Here is an 11784-nt window from a genome sequence, read left to right as displayed (position 1 = left end):
CCTTTCATAGGTTCCTATGCTGTGCACAGTATATGTCCTTGTATTATCAATCCTGATTGTGTTTCCAAATCCAGAAAGGTGCAGGGATTGTCCAAAATAGAAGCAATGTCAGCAAACATAGTTTGAGTAGACCAGAGACTTCCGTAGTGGGCCACATTTTTTTTTTTTTTTTAATTTTAAAAGGCAGGGATGTATGCTTGAAAAAAAAAATGAAAAAAACAAAAGGGAACTTCAGACAAAACCCAACAACCAGTAAATGCATATACTGTGTCAATAATTATATACTCTTTTTTGCAGGCTTGCTGTTTGACAGGAACTCAACCTTTGGTGACAGATATGAGCAAACAGCTGCTCCAAAAGCTTTCATTGACACCGACTCCCCTGTACTTGTCCTTGTGCACAGTGCAATGTAGGATTTGGGGTAAAGCATACAAAACTGTTGAGCGATGGAAAGTACGGCTCTGGTCCTGCTGTGTAACTTTGCCAGCCAGCTTTCTAAAAGTATGTTTGTTTTTTTGTTCTTCTCAGGAGTAGTATTAATGGATAACTGATAACTGAAGATTTGTCCATAGTACCATTGTCACTGTGCCTCCATGTTGGCATCTTTTTTGGTCACTTTCCCAGGGCCTGGCTATGGTGAAAGGCGTAATCTTTAATCAAACTACAGGAGGTCGTATGCTCCAGCAGTGGCTGCGGTGGGTGCAGTTCTTGCAGCAGAGCTGTAGTAATAGGGAGAACCTGAAAAGTATCATAAGGGGAGAAATCTGTTATTTAGTGCATTATTCATTGGTCAACCATCTACACATAGTATGAAGACCACATGACAAAAAGCCAAAAGCACATAAAAATGGGTCAGTCAAAGCTATTGATCTGGAAATTGCTAGACACAGCCCGGCAGTGTTATATTTCTAAAGGATAAGCTTACATTTAAGAAAAAAAAGAATAAATGCACATATACTGAACAAAATTATAAATGCAACACTTGTTTTTGCCCCCATTTTTCATGATCTGAACTCAAAGGTCTAAGAAAACCGGGATTCATCCGTGAAGAGAACACCTCTCCAAAGTGCCAGACACCATTGAATGTGAGCATTTGTCCACTCAAGTCGGTTACGATGACGAACTGCAGTCAGGTCGAGACCCTGATGAGGACGACTAGCATGCAGATGAGCTTCCCTGAGATGTTTCTGACAGTTTTTGCGGAAGTTCGTTGGTTATGCAAACCGATTGTTGCAGCAGCTGTCTGGGTGGCTGGTCTTAGACAATCTTGGAGGTGAAGATGCTGGATGTCGATATCCTGGGCTGGTGTAGTTACACGTGGTCTGTGGATGTGAGGCCGGTTTGATGTACTGCCAAATTCTCTGAAACGCCTTTGGAGACGGCTTATAGTAGAGAAATGAACATTCAATTCACAGGCAACAGCTCTGGTGGACATTCCTGCAGTCAGCATGCCAACTGCACGCTCCCTCAAAACTTGCGACATCTGTGGCATTGTGCTGTGTGATAAAACTGCACATTTTAGAATGGCCTTTATTGTGGCCAGCCTAAGGCACACCTGTGCAATAATCATGCTGTCTAATCAGCATCTTGATATGCCACACCTGTGAGGTGGATGGATTATCTCAGCAAAGGAGAAGTGCTCACTAACACAGATTAATATTTGAGAGAAATAGGCCTTTTGTGTACATAGAAAATGTCTTAGAACTTTGAGTTCAGCTCATGAAATGAATGGCGCGGCTGTGTGGGTGGGCAATTTTAAATGTGACGGCACCTGTGCAGAAAAAGGGGGGGCGCGGGGGGGGGTAGCTGGAACAAGTTACATGTTACACCCTAAATACAGGGTCTAAAGGTGATTTTATCCTTTAATCCCATCTGATTTGTAGAGAAAAACCTTTGTTTGAGGGAAAGCAGTGGTCTTTCGGCAGTAGTCTGAACCCACCCCCCTTCCTTCCCCGCTGAGTCAGAGCTAGACCCCTGTAATCAGCAGGGAGCATTGGATTTTCTAAACACAGAGCTATAGGACTGACTCTACAGATAGATCACGGCTTTCACAGAGAACAAGGTTCCTGCTTGAAAGTATGCTGGCAGGGGACAGGCTTCACTACTCAGACTGTGGCTACTTCCCAAAGAAAAGGAACAGTAAGGCTGAAAACAGTAAAGGTGGCCATACATTAAATAATTTTCTTATTCAATTTCCCCTAGATTTACCTATAGCTATGTAGTGCAAGGGCCTGCCTGACTGCATACAAGTTGAAAGTGTTCAGGTTTGACCACATATTATATGTTTTTGGTAAATCTAAAGGAAAATTGTTCAAGAGAATTGTATAATGTATGATTTGTATACTGTATGTATTTTACTGAATATATAGATTTGATAAATTGTAGCACAAATATTACGTGACAAAAAAAATTGCAACTACCACCATTTTATTTTACAGGATCCCTGCTTTCAGAACATACATATTATTTGGGGATTTTAAATGCATTTTTATGTACACATTTTTTGTATGTTTGTGCAAAATGAAAAAAATACTGTTGCTAGCTCGGGCAGTAAAGAGTTAAAGAACCAGAATTGATTATACATGGAACCTGGTGGTATAAATAGCACTATAGGCATTAATATATAACAAAGACTTCAGTGGAGAGATCTTGCTGGTTGTGTACATTTAAATGCTGGGTGCTTGGCCCACTTTTGGCATGTTCCCCCACCTTGGGCATTCTCCACAATATGAAATGGAATATAAATACAGCAGAGAAACTAGGACTTTCCTACACCTTCATTTTTATTTAAAGGTGTGGATCCTGGGAACTTACTGTAAATACAGAAGTCTTGCCACTGAAGTCCCTCAAGAGATTTGAAGATCCTTGGTGATAAAATCTTTCAGACAACACAAACTTTGCAGTGTACTGGCTGTCTTATAGGTAGTTTATACTAAACAATGAAGATTCTTTTGTGCTGGTCAGAGCTAAGTCTATAAAAAAATGCCTTTTTTATAAATGTCAGTTCTGGGGCCCTGTAACACACAATAGGCCATTTTCTTGCTGGAGTGATAGAACCAACAGCCATGTCTCTTTTTGTATGGCATATAGGTTTCCTGGGTTTCAGAATTAACAATTGTTGGCAAAGTAGTCAACTAGTGATTTAGGAGTAGTATTAGCAGGCTTTTTTTTTTTTTTTAATAATTATTTTTATTTTATGATAGTAAGACTTTTGACATCTGTCTGAAATGGGGGCATTTTGACGAAGAAATGAATGGTTAGGAATACATTGCTGTACTTTTTTTTTTTTTACCAATCTACCTAATTCTGAGATATTAGATAGGACAGTGTAAACTGTAACAACAAATCACGTTTCAGTATGGTTAACAGAATGTTAAAACATGATTATTGGTTGCTTTGGGTTACCACATATTGTCTTCCTGAATAAGCCTGTATATAGTGTAGCCAACATATACCTGGATATTAGATACAGTCAGTACCGGGAAGTGAGGAAAGCTGGTAGAAAGAGCATTGTGCTTGAAAAATAATGTCACTGCTTCTCCTTTTTTTTCTCTCGAATAAATGTGCTACAAAACCTATTATTTCCAATGTACTTACTTAGCAGGCTGGAACCAGGGAATCGCCAGCTGTCTCCGTATGCAGCGTAAGCCCCGTGGCTATATGCATTACCAGAGTAATCGCTTCCTGCTGGGAAAACAAGAGCTGTCAGGTCACACAGAACAGCGGGTAGAAGATCTTACCTTAACAGTGTGACTATGCAATGCGGCTGATAACTCACTCATAGGACAACTTGCACACCCATCTGCAGACCCCTGCAAAAGTCTAGTAGGAACTATTTTTATGATACAGGAAGTCACCTGATGGCAGGAGCAAGGCTTATATTTTATCTGAGCCCAAGAACACAAAATGTAATAAATTGCAGCTTACTAGTCCTTTAAAGCTGTGGCTGCATTCCTTTTCTTTCTTTAGGATTTCTTGTCCTATATTTTCATATGGCGATGCTGATGGTAACACACTTCCTGTTTTAGGGCGACTATGTTCACTCACTGTACTGTATTTGTGTAGGAGCACTGTTGTCACCCTAGACTGCTTGCTTCTGATTTGGACTACAGAACATCTCTCCTTCTCCTTGTTTCCATAACATAAGGGGGAGACGTTCTGTAGTCCACATATAAGAACTGGGCAGGGCAAATACCACTGCTTGGGATTTCAGTGCAGCAGATGCAGCATTCTCAGGTTACCTAAAGAAGTCATTGGATTTCCGGCAGGACCAACAGGTGTTACCGAACATATATATCAAAATGTTTTATTATAATATTTGGCAGAAAAAAGGAGGCAAATTAGGGAATTTCATTGTTATGATTTAGATACACTTTATTATCTAATTCTTAACTAAATACAGTATTCACGGAAAACAGAAATTTTCCAAAACCACTGTAAAGGCTACTATATGTAAACAGATGAAATCTGTCTTATCGTCCAATCCTCTGTCCCATTATGTGTATATACTGAAGGGTAAGAAGAGCAGAATACTGGAACACCTGCTAGGGTCTTATATCTCCTTGCTGGAATTCCTAGGTCCACTCCTGCCATAGCCATAAGAAGTCAGTCCACCCAAACCTGACATTTTGTTTTTTTGGTAAATGCTGAAGACTTACACCACAAGCTTGTTTTCCTTAAAATCCCAGGCCCTCCTGTGGTAAGCTATCTGTACTAGAATCCCAAGGTCTGCACATCTGCCATAGCTATTACTAGAAGGTTCTACTCTTCCTGGTTGGGTTTCTAATGTATTTTACATTGTATGCATTTAACATGCAACAGGAGGATTGGGAATGCCATAATGTGGATGGGACCACCAGGGCCACGGTTCCATTACTGAAGCCCTGTGGCATCAAATATTTGGTTTCCTGTGCAACACTACTGAGACCACTTCTTTTTCCAGGAACATTTTCTTGTCACACGAATCCTAATTTGTCCTCTGATGTGTAAAAAAGGTTATGTTAGATGAGTGAACATCTACTGATGATGGGGAAAAAATAGTAAATGTAATTTTAGGAACACCTAAAACTGTAAAATGTGTAGTAACAGAGCTAAAAACTAGATGCAGGAAGATCTGCTTTGTCCAGTAGATGTGAAAAGCCAGTATGTTGAGCAGCCCAATAGATTTCAAAATTTCATTTGCGCGGACAGACCATTTAGAATTACTGCTCAGATTAAAGGCCCGTACACACGATAAGAAAATCTGTAGGGAAAATTTGTCCGACGACCGATCTGCCGATTTTCGGATTCTTAGTATGGTGCTTTCGACAGCCAACTCTGACTTTTTGGCTGACAAAATCCTGATGTGCAGGCTTTAAAATTTTTGACGTCCGTAATACAACGTCCGATTTTCATCTGATTAGTACAGATTTAGACGGAAAAAAATCTTAAGAACAAGACTAGGCATGCTCAGAGATGAAAGAACACATACAAAGCAATCCAACACATGACATCACTTCTGAAGTAGAATTCTGTCGTACGGGAAAATTCGTATGAAAATAACCTCTTCACTTTCCACATCAGACTAGCATGCCACAAAAAACGGACGACAGATCGTTCGATAATCTGATTGTGTGTACGGGGCTTTAGTCTGATCAATTCTGTCCCTGTCAAATACTTCATATGAATTATTGATGAATTTGTCTGGGGTCACAGAATAAATAAAAGCTTGAATTATTGTTTTGGGTTGAAACTTAGAACAAGAAATCCTAGTGGGATTCAAATTATGTAAAAAGCGCTGCTATCAACTTAGGGTGGCTTGGTATTCCAAAATACAAACAACGACATGATTAATCATGGACATTCCTGCTAATAATAGACAGTTTTCAACTCTAAAGGTGAAGCACCTATACTGTAAAATAATTCTACCAAACACCAAAATGACATTGTTTATGTTGCAAGACCAATACATAAATAGTATACCACACAGTAGAACCTGTATAAATGTAGATTAATACAATATATGAGCCTTACTAAATCTTTGTACAAAAAAATGATATATTAAAACGATTAAAAAAAATTTACATTATTTTTCCCAAAGAATCCTGAGTAGACGAATCTAACATGCCTACGTGAAGGATAAATGGATAAAATGTCTCCAACGTAAAGGAATTCCCCTCTTAGACAGTTGTAGTTGTCACCAGAACAAGTGACCCCAGACAAGACTTCATACTCCACATTTAAGTTCTCAGTAAAGTTAAGAACCAGCACACCACTCCTCGTCCCATAATTCAGTGTGGACATGGTGGAAAGTGGGGTGCTTGTGTTGGCACTTGACTTTGTGAAAAGTCGAGTATTGCTTCCTAAGGGGCCAAGCAACTCCTGGTTCGCTCTTATTTAGAAGAACTGGGCAACATTATTATTTCAATATAATGGATATTCCTGCTGATGATAGACAACTTTCAACTCTAAAGGTGAAGCATATATACTTGAAATTAATTATATTCAACACCGAAACAACATTGTTCATGTTGCCAGACCAATACATACGCAGCATAACATGTACTGTAGTTGAACCTATATTTAATGTAGATTTTTATAATATATGACTCTTACTAAATCTTTGAGTAATATATTAAAATAGTTAAAAAATGTATTCATTATTTTTCCCAAGGCAACTTGCACCCTAAGTGGATTAACCTAACATGCCTACATGAAGGATAAATGGCTATGCAGATTACTGGGAGCTGAGAACAGTTCTGTCTCATATACACACAGAGTTAAACTATAACTGCTTCTCTTTATTTATCTTGACCAATCTCATTTCACGCTCCAGGAGAGGAAGGAGTGTGTGCGTGCGGGTGTGTGTGGCTGGGGAGGGGGCATAAGTACTTTATATTTTTAACGCTGCATTAAGCGCATCTCCGTGGTAACACAGTAACACGCTGGCTCAGCAGGTTCCGGAGCTGTGAGCTGTGTGGGTGGGGGGAAATCAGCATTCTGCATTTCTCTTTCATTTAAATATACCTGTAGAGGTCACCTGGGGTCAGCCATATTCTCAATGACTCATTTTATAGATATGCGTTGATGACATCTGGTAACTAGATATCCCCATGAATATAAACCCCGCTAAATGTGGGGCATCTAATAACAGTAAAGGAATTCAGTACCAGTGAGATAAAGCTTAAATACAAAACGATTAAGACTGCCAAACAATTTTATTTTTGCTAAGTGGTGTGTCCATGTACAGGCATGTTAGTATCACCTGAGCATCCATAGGGTCCAGTGTGTAGATGTCTCCAGTGCCAGTTTTATCTTGACAAAAAACAATAGCGACTGGCTGGAGAAAATCTAACCCAGCTAAATTGTTCCCTGGGGTACATTTGTCAGGAGTGCCTGCTGGTATTCCTTGATAGAGCAATTATTTCCTAGTCTGGCTGAAACTGGCTGATTTGGGTAGATATCATCATCATATGTCTATGGATACATTTACACGTACTCATGGTAGTTGTATGTTAGGAAAAATATCTGACTGCGCATAATCCCCTCACTCCAATATTTTCATGAGCATGTTCATTTGTGAGAATAGTAGACCCCATCAGAGCTAATCTTAGGATTCGGTCTTTGTATATGGGCTTTTATTTGCATTGGGATCGCTTTTTCTCTTCATGCAAGTCAAGGGAAATGCTCATGCAACTCGATGCAGCATAGAGGGAGGTCAACTGAAGGCCAAAAAATGGTCAGCTGTATGTCAAAGGAAATTAACTGCAATCCAGAAGGAGGTCGACTGCAGGCCAGAAGCACCTGTGAAGGAACTTTTATGGATCTCAGAAATATCTCGAACTAATCTCAAAAACAAACTGAATCCACCTGAAAGCAAGCTGTCCATCTGCACATGCACTAAGTCCCGGTTCACACTGATGTGGTGCCAATTCGCAATGAATTCTGTGCAGATTCCGCACCGTATACTGTAGTGTGAACCAGCAATGACTCCCCCAAGAGCTGTTCCTGTAGCAGAATAGAACCATTGGCAGCTGCTGAAGTTACAGGGCCCTAGAACTGCAGGTATGGAGAAACAATCACCAATGGTTCTTTCAATGTGGGTCTCTTGTATATACAGTTTGACCAGACTGCTGCAAAGGTCTAACAATATTACTTATTTCCATACTGAATAGAGTTATCTAGTCCACATTACTAATACTGTTTCAGCTGTCAAAGAAGTTTCAGGTGCAAAAATTCCGAAATGTTAGTAAATGGAACTTTTACAAGAAAGTGGATTGTAGTCTATATCAGTGGTCCTCAACCCTGGCCTACAGGGCCCACTAACAGGCCAGATTTGCAAGATAACTGAAATACATCCCAGGTGATATCATTTGCTGCTCAGTGATTGCAGTACTCTAGTCTGCATCTCCTCAAGGTAATACCTAAAATCTGGCCTGTTAGTGGGCCCTGTAGGCCAGGGTTGAGGACCACTGGTCTATATGGAGGGGCATTATTTTCTACATTTTCTATTTGGCACAGACATTACATTCTCCATATTGGAAAGCATTAGCTTGGCAGGGATGAAGTGAGAGGAAGCTGTGAGAATGACATCCATAACATACCTGCAACCATTCCAGCAATGGCAGATGAAGCATAGTTTCCTTGGCCACTAGGTATATGTGGTGGATACCCTGGCAGAGTTGACCCCACAACTTCACGCCCTGTAAGAGATTGAAGAGTCAATATTGATGTTCCTTGTAGCAACCCAGATTAACACATAAGACAAAGTATACCTATCATGGGAAAAATCTTGGGGCTGCCATTGTTTGTAATTTTCTAGAACTGCTAATTGACTGGCTGTGTCTGGCTGGTCATAGACCAGGAGCAAACATGCAGCAGATGAACTCCAAAGAAAATTCAGAAATTCTCTTTTTACTTGTTTAGGTCAGTGACTCAATGTATTGAAGCCAAAGGATCTTTATAACAACCAGGGAACTAGCATTTTCAGTGGGAGAGGTCAGCAATGGAAGGCTGTATTTTTTGTTTCTTGTAACATGGACAAAGATGATAAAATGTAAAACCTTGTTTCTTCATAATAAAACAGACTTTTTATTCTTCTTAATAGCCTTAATTTATATATATACGCCCAAAGTTTTCAGCTTTGGATAAAATATGAATAATGAGTAAAGCCAGCATTAGATGATGCGATTTTCTTTCCTGCAACCACGAGTTGTAGGAAAGAAAATCGCTCCAAACTTTTCAAAGAAAGAGCCAGTTTACTTCAGACGGCTAGGGGGCTGGATTGTGGCCAGTGAGGGTATAAAACGTCCCAGGCCCAGCATTAGTGAGAATAATAAAAATCAAAAAGATCCTGCGCTAAAAACAAAAATATAGTGATGAATAAATGACTGTGAAAGCAGCTGATACACTTGATCTATAGAAAATCAGAATAATATTAAAGGCAAATAGTGCAGCGCTAACATATATAGTGTAAACCATATAATATATAAATTATTTAACATAAATCGTGCATCTATGTGGAAAGAAAGTCCATTCAAAAAACCATAAAACTCCAACGATAGTACACAAGTCTAGTAAGAATAAACATGGTCTCGGGGTGTGGTTAGTAAAGGAACAAGTAGTGCCTCATCATTGGTATTAGTGGGAGTAGTAGTACCTCATCATCTGTATCAGTGGAAGAAATAATGCCTAATTGTTGGGATCAGTGGGAGGAATATTGCCTCATATCATTGGCAGGAATAGCACCCCAAGGGCCAGATAGAGGCAAGCAAAGGGCAACCACGGGCCACAATTTGGAGACCCCTTGGTTTAATCTAAAGCTATATTAATTTTGAATCCATTAATCCTTGGCATACATTTTCTTGCTTTTATTCTTCCAAAAGCTTATAATAAACCAAAACTGAGCCATTAATAGCTATGTTGCTAATATATATTTTTGCCAGAGATAGACAGAGTGAATAATAGGACAGCCTAGGTTATTATTGCAGTCTCCACAAAAAGTATTGTCCACACGTGAAGGAAGTGGCCTGTCTAAAGCTGGACATGCGGCAGTAGTATTTAGTTTGAAAATTTTGGTTTTCAGAAGATTTGTTGGATTTTCTAATGGTTAGCAGGGTCAAATGGCAATCATTTTAAAACGCTGTGACAAGAAAATTCGAAATAGCAGGATGGATTTCTTGAATAAAGGATATTCGAACTGTGAATGTGGTTCTTGTTTGGGAAAATTATGCATATTATACACATGCTAACAAACCCACTTATTATGCCTGGGATTCCATTCAAGTAGCAGGTCTGGATGAAATCTGAAGGGCTTTCAAACTTAGTTGACTGATTTTTTTAAATTGCTGGTTGAACTTTCAAATGAAAATCTACTGGTGTTTGGTAAGCTTAACTCCCTGCAGGAGAACACCAGCTCATTTCCTTCCCCTCATGTACTGTATGCTGCAGCAGCAGGAGTGCTGTGTGTCCTTGCCTTGATGCTCCAGCAAGGGACACGGCTTCACAGACAGGTGACAGGACTTTGCCGTATTATGAATATGGAACATTCTTAGCTCAGTTCATGTAAAAGCAGACCTATTCCCTTCAAACACAACCTTTTCTAGTGTTTTAAAAAATAAAATATATAAAATAAAATAAATATATTATATTTGGGAAGGCATTATTCTGATTTTAGAAGGAAATATTATACTGATTTGTCCTTGGCCTTTTTGCCTTCAAATAAACGGTAACTAAGAAAAGTCAACAAACTAATATTTCAGAAACACCATTAAGGCATAGATTAGAAAAAGAACAACTAGGTGTTTAACATCAGTCATCAATCATTTTTTTCCCCTGAGATTTGAGTTGCTATTACATTTTTTTAACTGTTTAAAATCAGAATTGCGAGTATGAAGTTTTTCTTGATGAATAATAGTAAATTTTTTTACATTAATTCCCAATTTGCATTACTGTTTAAATATCGTTTTCTGAGTTACAGGTCTTAGATGTGTAGGAATATTAAAAAATATAATTTTAGCAAATATATTTTTGTATTTTTTAAAAAATATAGATTGGGAAAAGGAAAATAAACTAGGCAGAAGTGTACTTTCTAGATTTCAAGATTTGCATGGAAATGGACATCCCCATACTGAACCAATTCAGACACCCCTGCTGTGTTGTGTGACTAAGCAGGATAAGTACGGTAATTTATGGACACTTTTCAGAGTCAATAGTTTTAAACTCGTGCCACTGCCCCGCTCCCACTTTTACTGGTGAAAATATTGATTGGCACACCCATCTTTTTTTCTCATCAACCTAAACTTCTCCCCCGCTTCCCCTCGGTTTGCAGTCTGGGACCTCCTACCACATTCCTGCTTTCAAATTTCAGTTAATGTGTGAAAACCTTGTAAGATATTAAGTTTCGAAAAATGTCACCAGCTAATTTAAAAAAAATTTTTATGAGTTTTGAGGAGAAGGATAAGAGTTATTAGGTAAAGTGTTGTGTGGTGTTGGCATGACAGCTGAAGTTCTGGTTTTATGACTTGGATGTTTCATATCCAAGGATCACTAAGTTTGCCATTAATAAAGTGGGGATATATGATACTGTGGATGGCTACATGCCCAAAGACCCATAGACAATTGATTGTTTCTGGTTCGGCCATTTTTGGATTTTTACTGAAAGGTGTGAGAAGGCCAGAAGATAATCGTACATCTAAATTATAGACTGCCATCCAACATTCTATTGTCTATTTACTGTTCTGTTGAGCTCCATGAGACAATTATAACATGTTTTGTGCATCATGTGCCTACAAAATGTAACTAAAA

At 38.9% G+C, this 11784-nt stretch overlaps 1 protein-coding gene across 7 annotated transcripts in view; it reads right to left on the bottom strand.

The window, feature by feature from the left end:
* Positions 1-506: 506 nt before the first annotated feature.
* Positions 507-11784, bottom strand: part of PAX8 (paired box 8) — a 40701-nt gene continuing 29423 nt past the window's right edge. For 4 of the 7 annotated variants that reach the window (XM_082255587.1, XM_082255592.1, XM_082255588.1 and 1 more), the window contains 3 exons: positions 8583-8681; positions 3598-3687; positions 507-738 (listed from right to left, as the gene is read on the bottom strand). In XM_082255587.1, the coding sequence (XP_082111713.1) occupies positions 662-738; positions 3598-3687; positions 8583-8681 (266 nt within the window). In that variant the 3' untranslated portion in view covers positions 507-661. The remainder of the gene's footprint in view (positions 739-3597; positions 3688-8582; positions 8682-11784) is intronic. The other 3 variants (XM_082255589.1, XM_082255593.1, XM_082255590.1) reach the window with 1 other exon arrangement.

Source organism: Pelophylax lessonae (assembly GCF_965119305.1).
Source record: "Pelophylax lessonae genome assembly, chromosome: 4".
In the NCBI taxonomy this organism is placed as follows: domain Eukaryota; kingdom Metazoa; phylum Chordata; class Amphibia; order Anura; family Ranidae; genus Pelophylax; species Pelophylax lessonae.
Note: the sequence above shows the minus strand (reverse complement) of the source record. Positions and strands in the feature narration are given on the sequence as shown.